Source organism: Candida dubliniensis, chromosome 4 (genome assembly GCF_000026945.1).
Source record: "Candida dubliniensis CD36 chromosome 4, complete sequence".
In the NCBI taxonomy this organism is placed as follows: Eukaryota; Fungi; Ascomycota; class Pichiomycetes; order Serinales; family Debaryomycetaceae; genus Candida; species Candida dubliniensis.
This window is the reverse complement of record NC_012863.1, coordinates 382,775-395,910: the sequence shown is the minus strand read 5'-3', so window position 1 is coordinate 395,910 and position 13,136 is coordinate 382,775. Positions and strand designations below refer to the sequence as shown.

General features: G+C 33.8%; 6 protein-coding genes across 6 annotated transcripts; 2 read left to right on the top strand and 4 right to left on the bottom strand. All coding sequences in view use genetic code 12, as the record gives it.

The window, feature by feature from the left end:
* Positions 1–278: 278 nt before the first annotated feature.
* Positions 279–1,607, top strand: CD36_41850 (conserved hypothetical protein; the record flags this gene model as incomplete). The annotated part of the gene is made up of 1 exon (XM_002419805.1): positions 279–1,607. The coding sequence occupies one exon, from the start codon at positions 279–281 to the stop codon at positions 1,605–1,607; it is 1,329 nt and encodes a 442-aa protein (XP_002419850.1).
* Positions 1,608–1,654: 47 nt separating this feature from the next.
* CD36_41840 (F-actin-capping protein subunit beta, putative) lies at positions 1,655–2,530 on the bottom strand (the record flags this gene model as incomplete). Its single annotated transcript, XM_002419804.1, has 1 exon — positions 1,655–2,530. One exon carries the CDS (start codon positions 2,528–2,530, stop codon positions 1,655–1,657), a length of 876 nt encoding a protein of 291 aa, XP_002419849.1.
* A 743-nt stretch (positions 2,531–3,273) lies between these two features.
* On the bottom strand, positions 3,274–5,079 carry CD36_41830 (Na+/Pi synporter, putative.; the record flags this gene model as incomplete). The annotated part of the gene is made up of 1 exon (XM_002419803.1): positions 3,274–5,079. The coding sequence occupies one exon, from the start codon at positions 5,077–5,079 to the stop codon at positions 3,274–3,276; it is 1,806 nt and encodes a 601-aa protein (XP_002419848.1).
* Positions 5,080–9,565: 4,486 nt separating this feature from the next.
* Positions 9,566–10,357, top strand: CD36_41820 (uncharacterized protein; the record flags this gene model as incomplete). Its single annotated transcript, XM_002419802.1, has 1 exon — positions 9,566–10,357. One exon carries the CDS (start codon positions 9,566–9,568, stop codon positions 10,355–10,357), a length of 792 nt encoding a protein of 263 aa, XP_002419847.1.
* A 121-nt stretch (positions 10,358–10,478) lies between these two features.
* On the bottom strand, positions 10,479–10,757 carry CD36_41810 (dolichol-phosphate mannosyltransferase subunit, putative; the record flags this gene model as incomplete). Its single annotated transcript, XM_002419801.1, has 1 exon — positions 10,479–10,757. The coding sequence occupies one exon, from the start codon at positions 10,755–10,757 to the stop codon at positions 10,479–10,481; it is 279 nt and encodes a 92-aa protein (XP_002419846.1).
* Positions 10,758–11,156: 399 nt separating this feature from the next.
* On the bottom strand, positions 11,157–12,677 carry CD36_41800 (TFIIIC subunit, putative; the record flags this gene model as incomplete). Its single annotated transcript, XM_002419800.1, has 1 exon — positions 11,157–12,677. One exon carries the CDS (start codon positions 12,675–12,677, stop codon positions 11,157–11,159), a length of 1,521 nt encoding a protein of 506 aa, XP_002419845.1.
* Positions 12,678–13,136: the final 459 nt, after the last annotated feature.

Here is a 13,136-nt window from a genome sequence, read left to right as displayed (position 1 = left end):
AACAAACATTATTGTTTCTCTTTATATATTCATCACCAACCAGTATCACCAAAACTTTTTGTTCCAGGCAACCAAAGGGGGAGGCACAGGAAAAAAAAAATAGTTATCAATACGAGAAAAGATTTTTATAGCATACTTACATCAAACAACAATCTGGGGTTTTTCATATTTTTATTTTTATTCTTGTTGTCACTTCCATACTTATTAGCCATTTCTATTGTGAATTTTACGTTTCCATTCCTACATTTTTTTAACTATTAGCATAATACTATCAGATCATGACAAGCATTATGACAGCTAATTCACCAGAACTTACCAGAACATCCAGTATTAGAAGGGATACTAGGAATTCAAAAACAACACCACGAAAATCAACTACTTCGTCACTAAATCAGCCATTAGAATTCAAAATCAAACGTTCTTCTTCATTATCTTCGAATGCAACCTCATCTTCCGAGGCTTCTGTCAAGAGATCAAGTTCCCTAAGAAATAGCACTAGTACGAATAAAGGGTTGAACATATTTGCAGTTTCTCCTTTACCGAATTCTGCCACATGTGAGACTCCTACCGAAAGGATATCTCATCAGCGAAAGCTTTCCAGTTATGCCCTGCCAACATTGACCCAGGTATCAGAGTCTAACTTCCCGAATGATAATCAAAATCTAAGATATGACGTACCGTTACCGTCTCAGGACAAATTGATAGCTATGGACATTGATGAACAATTAAGATATTTAGCACTAAAAGAAATGTGTATTGTTGAACTAAAAGACAATATCAATAATTTGAATAACAAGTTGAAGTACCACAACAAGGAATTGCATAAATTGCGAGAGATTATACAGAGATCTTTATACAAGGAATTGTCATCGGAAAGTACAGCAACCAAAAATAATCAATCACAAAATAACAGACCACGACAGAATAGTAATCCTAGAGATGAGGCAATCGCAAGAACAAGAACAAGGAGACGGTCGTCTTTATTCCATGATAATCGAGAGGACCATTTAGATGTTTCTCCTAGCAACAGCATATCTAATGCTTCTACGTCTCAGGAATCTTCATCAAAACTTTGGAGTGGATTAACTAAACCTTTAGATTTGATACAACAATTTGACAGCATGTTGCAAAATGAATTTGAAAAGTCTTTGATAAATGAGCGTGACCAAAAACGCCAACTACACAGCGACAACAGAAAGCGTTTATCACATCAATCAAAGTCTTCAGAGGGTTCTATATCAAGTATTGGATCTATCACTTCACCATTGCAAGCAAAGTCAAAAGCTTTTGAGCAGAAGAAGAGTAATCTGAATAATAGAACCACTACCGATGATATGTTGCAAAATGTATCCTCATCCATATGGTCATTTGTTAATGATGTCAAAAACAATGTATTGTCATCTTTGAATGAGGTGGAAAGCGAAACACGATCGAAGCCAACGGCAATGTACAATTTAGAGACGGGATCAGCAGTCGATATTCGAGGGCCTCGCAAATTAGTTGCTAATGAGTCAGAAGGTGACTCTGATACCGATCTACTAGAGCCAGTGGCAAGTGATGACGAAGATAATCTTGAAACATTGGATTTATCAATTTATAGAAGATGATATATATATATACATATTAGTTGATGTATTTATAGGCCTTGTTTTATTTATAAACCCTGTAATCCTTTAATAATAGCATTTTGTTTCAAATCATCTAACTTTTTATCGTTTATATCGCCCATTGATCTTAAATCTTTCAACATAATATCTTTCAATTTGTCAAAATACACTTCTTGCAACAAATTTCTAATGTTATACTCCAGCTTTTCAACCAATTGACCCAAATTAATCAAATGACTAGTTTCTGGATTAATGGAACCATCTAGCTCAATTGATTGTTCCTGTTCCAATTGTCTGGTTAAATTGCCAGCAAGTCCTAAATTACCACCCACTTGCTTTTTGTTTTCCAAGTTTAAAACAACTGAAGTTGTGAGTTTATACAAATATCTATTTTTAGATTGTGGAACAACTTCAAAGACATGAATACTATCCCAATTGCCCGACTTGTCTTCGGTTTCTTTCTTGAACAAGACGACGCCAGCAAATCCGTTTTGTAATGCTGTTGTGGAATCTACCTCCTCATCTTCTTCAGAAGTATCCCACAAGTAAACACTTGATATACCACCTTCATAGTATAAGTCTCGATAAATGTCGAATGAATCATTAGCTTTGATTTCCAAATCACGTAATATTGAAGAAGGATAAGGTGCATCATTCACATCTTGCAGTGACAACTCAGGGTAATATATATTAGTCCATGGTGAACGGTAACTATCACCATCACGATTATAGTCACAACACAAGTAATCTTTACCTGATTTCAAACATGTTGAAGTTGTTAATGGGGTATCCACAGAAGATAATAGATCGGCAACCAATTCCTCGTCTTCAGAAATTAATGCACAGATGTTGGATAAATTGGTAGTTATGGAACGTGGATCCAATCTTCTGATTAAGTCTAACGATGAGTCAAATTTGTCCATTGATGTAAGATGTTGATTGATGAAATTGAGGAAGTAGAGGATGTGAATAACCAGACAAGCTCTATTGATCTTGTTGTGTCTTTTGTAGGTGTTGTTTAGTTTTGTTTTTTTTTTTGTTCGTCGCAATCAATTAATGTGTCCAGTAAACCGGAAAAGGTAATATCACAATTAATGTGCTAAGTAAGTTCTGCTAGTTCTTCATCTAATATTGATACAAATTGTCATAAAGATATTCATTTGTAAGCAGGGTTACTATTAGAGGATTCTGAACCGTAATTAAAGAGCTATTGTTGAACCTCCATTTTCAGGAATTGATAATTTTCTGAATCCTAGAATTGCAACAACTTTATCATCGAGTCATCTCAATTGATATTATCCTAGTGCTAAGCAAATAATCAATTGGCATCATGATAAATGAAAAATAAAGATTAATAATCAACTCGGTTGCAACTTAAGACACCCACTGGATCCAGCAAATATAAATAAACGGGACTTTTGTTCTTGATATATCTTGTATATTCCTTTCTTTCCAAATCTATAATTGTCTTTTGACGACCTCTATCACATTATATATATATATATATATATATATATATTAAAAGACAAAAAAAAAAACCATCAAAGTATTACATGGAACATTTCACATTACAATGAAGCTAATATTAATTAAGAAATTAGAAAACGAAATAATAAAGAAATAGTAAGAATAGTATAAAATGCTAAATGGAAACCAAAAACAACGTCTAAGTCATAGTGTAGCTTACACCTTTAGATGGTGCATACAAGATTATTGCATTTAGAAGACCAGCAATTAAACCAGCACATGGTAAAGTAATAATCCAACCCAAATAACACCATGCAACCATTCTCCAGTTGACGGATTTCCATTCTCTGTTACATAAACCAACGAAGACAGTGGCACCAACAGCAGATTGGGTAGTAGAGATTGGAATTTTCAATTGAGTAGCCATAACAGTAGTGACAGCAGCACCCAATTCAATAGAGAAACCTCTTGCTGGTGATTGCAAAATCAATTTATTTCCCAAGTTAGCCATGATGTGGTAACCATAAGTCCATAACCCAATAACTAAAGCACCAGCAGCGTAACACAAAACCCAAACTGGAACTTCAGCTTTGGAAGCTGTGGTGTTGGTAGTCCAAACTAAATAAACAGTAGCAAGAGGACCAGTAGCGTTAGCAATATCATTGGCACCGTGAGCAAAAGACATGGTACAGGCAGTGATTGCTTGCAAAAGGGAGTACATGTATTCAATTTTGTTGTCGTAATACTTGGATGCAGTGTGCATTTTGTGCAAGTCACCAGCCAAGACGTCTTTGGAACCAGCTTGATTGGCAATAATATCTTGTCTAACACCATGAGTTAAAAGCAAGAAAAACACTAATGGCCAATTTTTTGGTGATTCTTTAGCCAATTTAAGGTACCCAGGGAATTTATTAGGCCATCTTGAGTTTTCGCCTTTGTATTCAGCAGTACCAGCGGCTGATGGGGCTGGTTGTTTCTCAGAATCAACTGAGGAAGGTTGGTTTTGGACAACAGCAGATGTTTTTTCACCATCGGAATTAGAGTCTTCACCATCGTGAGCAGCTTCGACAACGCCAGCAGAAGCATCTCTGTCAGTTCCAAGAACTACCAAATTTCCAGCTTCGTCATATCTTCTTCCCTTGTAATAGTCTTTAGTCAAAGTTTGACCTTCTGGAATTGGTGGAATATTGTCAGTAGACTTGAACCAGTAAATAGGACCTCTAAAAATATCGTACCATTGCAAAGTCCAGTCTTCGTGTACCAATTTTCTTCTGTAGTATGGGTAAGCAAACAAGAAGTAAACAGCAGTTGCAACACCACCAGTTCCAAAAATAGCACCTACGGTGGTACCAGTGGACAATGTGTTCAACTTCAATTTTGGACTACCTTTCCAAACAATAAGCATAGTCAAAATAGAAAATGCAACAAACACAAGCATAGGGACAAGCAACATAGCGTTTCTTAATGATGTTCTTGGGTTTTTAACTTCCAAAACACCAAATTTAGAAATTAAGAAAATAATAGAAGCAAAGGCACCAGCAATAGCAGGGGCAATAAACCAAGAGGCAATGATTTGAGCAACACCTTTCCAACCCCAAATAATATTATTACCACCTTTGGCTGCAATAGCGGCACCAATAACAGCACCAACAATAGAGTGAGTAGTAGAAACTGGCATACCAATAGAGGTTGCAACAGTCAACCAAGTTGATGAACCAATCAAGGCAGTGGTCATAGTCAACATCAAAACAGCAGGTTCATTCTTAAAGACAGCAATATCAACAATTTTATTTCTGATGGTATCAGACACACGTGAACCAACTAACACTGCACCCAAAAACTCCATGATAGCAGCCAAAATCATAGCTTGCCAATATTTCAAAGATCTTGATGAAACTGATGATGAGAACGAGTTTGCAACATCATTGGCACCAATGTTCCAAGCGTCCAAGAACGCAAAGATCATGGCGATTGCAAACAAATAGTCAAATTGATGTAACGCCATTGTTTATATTTGTTGTTGTTTTTTTTTTTGGGAATTTCTCTACTAAAATGACAGATATGGGGGGAAAATTAACAAATGTTTATCTGATTTGATATCTAATACTGAAAAAAAAAAAAAACTGCAAAACAAAAAAAAAGGAAGTATTCAAAAAATCAAGAACCAATTCATACAAGGTAAATGAAGAATATTTATATTCCCGGTTTCAGTTTTAGAAATGTAACTAGCTTACAGTAATACGGTAGACACATGGGATATTTGCAAGAGTATCTCAATTTGTTCTGTTTCTTAATTGATCTTTATTTTTTTGTTTATAAATTATTAAAAAAGAAGAAGAGGATTTGCATAAGTTTTCACTTTGGACAAGAAAAATAATTGCAAAATTATTTCTATTGTATTATTTTTTTTTTTTTTCTTGTCATAAATAAAAAATAAAAGAAAAAAAGAAAATAAAAAACTTAAACAACAAAGTTTTAGGCGCGGGTGGGAGCAACAGTGAGTAAAAGTTACCACCATTAGGCGACAGGTTTCATTTAAGACCGTAGCACGGCACCAAAGTTGCCCCAATAAACTTGTAGTAAAATTCAGCATTTCTTGGCAATTGAAATCAAATAATACCCAAGAGAAATACTTTTGTCAATTGGATTCTCTAAATCTTAATAGAAATGTTGGATAAATGAATCTCCGCTAAGTCACAGAGGTCGAAGGTGGATGCGTTAGTAGTAGTGGTGGTGGTGGTATTTCAAATAATGGTTGCAATTTACGTTGTATAACTAATATTTAGTTTGTTGATACAGTTTTCATTGTTTCTTTCATGTATCACGAATACTGGAGAGTTCCATTAAATAAATGGGCTATTTCAATAAAAAAATAAAAAAATGGTATCTATGAGTAAAAATCATGGAAATATATTTGTTGTTAGAGAGATGGATCCAGGCGGCGACAAGAAGGGTTGTGAAAGATGCCAAGGTATTACGGGTATTATAAACCGTACAACGTGATTACAAACCAAACAAAGTGGTAGTATCTGGTAGTATGATCTTCTACGCCTTCCCTCCCTCCCCTTCCCTTCTATAACAAAGAAAACACCGAAATCCAAACAGTGAAATTGCAACCAAGAAAAAAAAAAAAAGAAAAATCACTACATTAAACTAAATTAAATATCAAAACTTAATTAATTCACTCTATCTAAACTCATATAAGGATAGAATTACTCGAAAAGGACTCTTAGAACAGTTTAAAGACCAATCTTGCAAGGAAAAAGTATAATTTTAAAAACGTAAATGGCTCGAGAGTTCCAACAATTATAAACTCAACTGAAGGATACGGTGTACTGGGATCAAGTCTAGAATAGTAAAAAATCAAGTGATCAAAATACATATTAAAAAAAAAATAGAAACAATTATGAGTTTAAAGATGGTGACTAATAATATTACCAAGCTTTCCTTTCAACGTCTGAAATTCTTTTTAGACATCTAACATTATATGCAAAGTCGATGTATGTTTTAATGTGGATTATACAGTATTGAAACGTGGGCAAGGGGTCATGACAAGTAAAACCAAAGAATTAATACTTGGAACAACATTGTGTGATATATTACAATTTGTAAAAAATATGAAAGCGGTTTCAAATACTGTTTAAATAATCTGTAAATAATTTAATGGTGAATCTTGTGGTCAAAACAGCAAACAAAGGAGATTAAGAAATTCCATAAATTACAGTATTCTGAATCCAATCTGTTTACCTATATTATTCATTATTTCTTTGCGCTTTTATTTACTTGTAGTATTATTTTCCTATAGTATACGCCAAACTTCTGGGATAAACAAATGCTTTGGTGGGAAGAATGGCGCCATTCAGAAAGGTTATATTATTACTGAGAATCTATAGTTGCCGTAAAGAGAATTTCGTCACACTATACTTAAATAAATTTTTTATAAAAAAACTGTAAATGTATACTCATATTCATCACAATTATGTAAAGCTTATCTTGATTCTCTAATAAGATGAATAATTGAAAATCTTAAATTGACTTTGGGTTTTGGATTGCAATAGAAAGTAAAAGGAGCTAAAAAAAAAAATTAACACAGTCAATTAATTAAACCGGAATCAAATGAGGAAAAGGGTATAATCATCGTTGCATTTTTCTTGTCAAAGACAACAACAACAACCACGTTGGCTGTTGTTCGGATTATATTATGCACAATATAAACAAAATTGTTCTAGCATTCCTATTGAGAACAACTTGTAGGGTCGACATGTCAGTGGTTTATTTACTTATAGATATTAGTTCATCAATTCATTGCAGCATAGTAAAAAAAGTGAGGCTGATGAATAAGGATTCCAACTATAAGCATCCAAAATCTGATCCAGAATCATTGTGGAGAGATAATTAAAAACACAAAACAGATGAACTATTAGTGTGAGTTTAACTTTTCTGTTCATCGAAGAATCCTTGTTCCGAAACCACGCTGAGTGCTTTCCTTGTTGTAAGGCCACCCCACGTGGTTGCAAAATTAAGGTGCTGGTTGCGATAAGCCTGCACATTACCCAAAAAAAATACTGTACTAAGACAATTTTTTATGAAACCTCTATTCTAAGGTTTTTGTGTCATACTTGGAAAAAAAATACGGTATCAAATGACAAATAGTTTTGTCCAACTGTAATTTAAGCTGAAATAGCTTATTTTCAATAATACTAGTAAGGCTAAGGTATCGAAAACGGACTACAATCAAATTGGTGATAAACTACAATGGCAAAAAAAAAAAAAAAAATAAGCCGTGCGAAAGTTAGTTAATTATAAAGGCAACCTTAAAACGTAAGTTTATTTGTTTTCGAGTCCATTCATATTGTTCATTATAACAAAGATAATCCAAAAAGTAGAAAAAGATAACCAAAGTTCAAGATTTTAATAATTGAAAACTCTAAATCAAATGAAGAATAGTATTCCCTAATCGTAGGTTACCACGATATTGATGAAATAACCTGAATAGAGAATGAGAATAGTCACCCAAAATTCTAAACAAATCCATATTGGATGAAGAGCATAAAATTGAAAAAAAAGTTGCAAAGTCTGGTTATCAAACTGAATAAATGTTTTCTATTGCAACAAGATAATAATAACCACTGATCCGTGGTGTAATAAGAAAAAAATTAAACAAGAATCTGAAGGCCCAGGTTTAAAATCACAAGGACTTAATAATGTTCATTGAACTCCTATGTGAAATTCCAATATAACCTTCGGCTTTCACCTGTCAGTGGATTGCTGTTAGTATTTCAATATCGATACAGCGAAAACTTATTTGCAAAGATAATAGCAACTAAATAAGCTCGACCTTTTATTTCCCGGAACGAGGAAGCATATTTTTAGTTTAAAAATAGTACTTTTCATTTTTTTTTTTTTGAATATATTTCGAGGTTGCAATATTTTGTTTATTAAACTTTATTGTTACATTATTGAATCTTTTGTTTTTGAAAGAAAACAGTTCCAATGTTTATTCCACTTCAACACCAGCCAGTAATGGCTAAATTTCAAAGTATTTATCAGCCTCAAATCAAGTAATCTTTTTTAGGTCTGAAAATACTTTAGTTTTCTGAACCTTATAATATGATTGAATTTGTAGTTTAAAATTTCATCCGCCTTTTGAAATGGTCTGTTTTATGAGAAACTAGATAGGAATTTCAGTTCTGATGTCGCAAAATTTCTTTTCTTACATACACCTTATCAAAATTTTACACCAAATAAATAGATGAAAATTATAAAAAAAAGAAACAATACTAAAGTCATGATTAAGATAACAAGAGATGCAAAATTTTGAAGGCATTGAGAAAATGGGAATGACCATTACAGGTAAATAAGTTATTACACACAGTTTCTACGTTCAAAACGACAAACTACTGTGATGATTACACTATAATCTAGTACAAACAAACTGAATTTACAAGGTGCTTGCTTGTAGACATATACTTTAAACACCAAAAAGACTTCTTCTAGATATTGGTAAGTCAGAGCAGTTATTTTATTAAAACTTTAGATCCACATACCTAGAGCATATAAACAGATTTTATAGATTAGTTACTCCATTCTGAAAAATGATTTTGTAATGGTTGTCATGACCCAGCTAAAATATAATAGTACTTTTTGAACCTCAATTTCCCGGGAGATGTCAATTTGTTGCCATCTTCTGTAATGACTCTCCTATAAAATACAATGTATGGGGTATTTAGAATTATAATATTTACATGTATATGGTCGCACCTTAAATCAATTTACAAGAGTCTATCTAGAAAAGTTATTAGCAGCTAGTGCCTTAATTCAACTGAAATGATCAAAGTTAAATCATATAGATTATAGCTTACAATTGGGTAAAACTGGCACGTACGATATATAACTCTCAAATAAGATTAATGGGAACCTGGAGATAAATTTTGATTCGCCGGGCCAAACACAATTTGAGGCCAAACTGGGGGAAAGAAAAATGAGAAAGAATGGGGAAAAAAAAAAGGCAAACAAAAAGAGAAGAGATCTGTAAACAAATAAGAACTTCTTTTGATAGTTTGTATTTTATCTTCTTTATAATGATCATTCGAAGGCAACTAGCAACGTTGGCAAAGTCAAGACCAACACCAGCTAAGAAAACATCCGACACTACTCGTAGAAAATATGCATTTTACGATTTGGTATTGCGTACACCTTCACACCCACAGCATCCAATAGAAGCAAGCTTAATGTCTACAAAGGACTTGGCTAAACTAAAAGCTCACACAAAGACAACATTTGTTGGGAATTACACTTTAGATAACTTATCTGCAGAAGAAAGAATAGCCAAGGTGTTTGGGGGTAGAATCAAAGGAGAAGATAGAAAGGCATCAAGTCGTATAGATCGTGGAGAATCTCGAGTTATTGCTGGGATTACTGTACCTGCAAGACCACCAGAACCGGACAACTGTTGTATGAGTGGGTGTATTAACTGTGTATGGGAACTATTTGACGAAGATTTGAAAGATTGGGACTTAAAGCGGAAACAAGCAGCTGAACGTTTAGTGTCTCAAGGAGGTCGTTGGCCAGAGAACTTTAATGCTCCATTAAAATATTTGAAAAGAGAAAATTACCCAGTGTCATTGGCCAACAAACTGGATAAGGAAATCAAGCAGGGCACAGAAGGACAACCAGGAAAGGATGATGATGACGACAGTTGGGGGTCTGTCCCTGTTTCAATTAGAGTATTTGCTGAAGTTGAAAAGAAGTTGAAACAAAAGAAAACCTTGGCATCAAGCTAGATATGTATACATGTATATGGTTAGACCAACATAAAAACTAGACTTCCAATATTTATTTATTTATTTATATATATTCTTATTTTATTCAAGTAGGTAATGACTTTTTCATTCACATTGACATTTAATCCAAATCAATACCTTTTGTTTTGTAGAAATCTTTAGCTTCATCGATTTGTATTTTTAATTCATTGTATTTATGTTCTTTGTCTTTGAATGTAACAATTCCCCAACCTAATGTTGACAAGGCATATGATCCAAATGTAACTAATCCCCACCATGGCAAGTATGGCAATATTTCGTCGTGTATTTTAGCTGGAATTGGGATAACACCAGTAACGAGAGCAAAATATATAGCTGATAAGGCAAAAATTGTTAATCCTGTTTCAGTGGCTTTTGTCATTGATATAGCTTGATTCTTTGTTATGTAGTTGTGCTAATTGCAGATATGCTTAAAAACTCAGCTTTTATTTGGATTCGTTGTTTTTTTGTATTTTTTTTTTTTTTTTTTTTTCAACTTGGTCAGGTGTGCTGTTATTTTTCTTCTCTTTCTAGTTGCGTATTTGATTATACGTGTCTGTCACTTCCCGCAACATCTTCGTCTCCTTCCTAGTTTAGCCACAAACAACTTTATGAATAGACCACAAGTTTGGTCAGCTCAGTTGAACGGGAAATCTTGCTAAAGTACCAGCATATAATTATATAGAGCATTAACATGCAGTAACTATAAAGAAGTAGTATTACAAATAACATTAAACTACAAATGTCATCATATATACTTTACAGTGTTTTCCCAGTCACATTAATATAATGCATTATCTTCTTCTTCTTCCTCTTCGTCCTCGTCTTCGTCTAATTCATCAGGTCCATTCCTGTCCCCATGTATATCATTAACCTCTTCTTCATCGTCTTTATCCTCAGTATAGTTGGTATTGATAATCTTATGTATTTTACTTTGGTCAATGCTTTCTTCATTTACTAGTTGTTTCAATTTGTACCTCATCACGCGTCTTATCACCTCCATTGTTTGTCGATTGATCCAACCATCTTGAGGATCACATACATTTCTTAAAAAATCCTCATCCATACTATTCTGGTGGTCTTCAAGTATACTAATTATATCTGCATCCATAATATCTCCTATTTGGAAAGTAGCCACTGAAGGTAACGAAACCCCATTAAACAATAAACTCTCTGGTATTTCAACCACTTCTGAAGACCCTTGCAAAGAAGGTGGAACTATCATCTTTGACTCATCCGTGCTTGTTCCCTTTCTGAACCCAAGAACTCGAAAATATTCAGTTTGAGATCTCCAATAAGATGGGTCATGTACAACGTCGAGCCCATATTTAATGTTGCAAAAACGCCATGGACCACTTTTGTAAGTATAAGTCACATATGGTAATGCATGCTTTAAAAATTTCTTCATATCTTCAGGAAGTATGCTGTATAGTTGCTTTCTATTCCAAATAGGTTTGATTTCAAAGAGGGCTTGTAATTTCCTGATACACTGGAGTAGTAAAAAATCTGTACTGTTAACAGATAAATTTTCGTTAGACAACTTGTCCCAATTTTTTTTAATCTCCTCCAACGGTCCTTGCGGGGTCGGGGTATTATAATCTATTAATAATGTGTGTAATTTTTGACGATTCTGATTTGAAATCACTTTTACTTCACCATGGATATCTCTAACTGTCGACGTACCAGGGTTTTGTTGATATTTGTAATCAAACGGAAATCTAATCGAAGATAATATTGGTGGTGGAATCAATTGATGATCATTATTTTGGAAATACTTTTTAGATAGATTGGCATACCCCTGCCAGCCATGATGCTCATCAATGTAATCTTTGATATCATTTATACTGTTATGATTAATCATCACTCTGTTGAAATCCTGTACAAAGGAATTATTCCTTGTGGAAACTTGGAAGTCTGCCATTGCTTTAAACAGATATGTTTTGTCTATGATTGCAACAGGTTGAATCCGTTCTCTAGGTGTCAGTTTATCTTGGCTATTAAGTTCAAGTAATTGTTGAATGGAAAGTGATTCACTATTTTTAGGCAAGCTTTTTTTGGGAATTTTAATCTTCACTAGTATTCTTTCTGAATTATTACTCAGGGCTTGTATTGGATGATGGAATGGATCTTTTCTTAATCTCAATTCCAATGGATGCGATTCTCTTATTGATGCCCGTATTAATTCTTCTCCACCCAACATATCAACCGCTTTAGTTACATTTTGGACATTTAGCGGAAGATCAATAGCCGCCACGTGAGGAATATCCATCGAGTGCTTATCTGGTTGTTGTAGTTCAGGCATATTTGTTTTGATTGTTCAACATGGAGTTTTGACAGATGGGCTCTGGTGTTTGTTAGTATTTTTTTTTTGTTTACAGTAGTAGTTTTGTCGCATTGCTAGATTCCCTTACGCCGAATGAATAAACTCAGAACTTGGGTTGCATACATCTCCGAATCACCAATCTAACCAGAAGAAACCACGATCCAACTAGGTAAGAGTTTGTCATTTGGTTCTCGGCTGCAATTTTAGAATCTGTGATTAACAAAAACTAGGATTCTTTCTTCGACTACGCTGTAAACATGTTCCTTCTTGTTGAAAGCAAAGGTACCCCTACAGAAAACAAAAATATCTTACATCACATATTACATAATTTTAGAAAAGATCTTTGTTTTCCCCGGAAAACTTCTTTAATATAAAGGTTGAAATTGGATCCGAACTTAATGAATGGGAAATAGCTAATCAAGACCAACTATTTGGTAG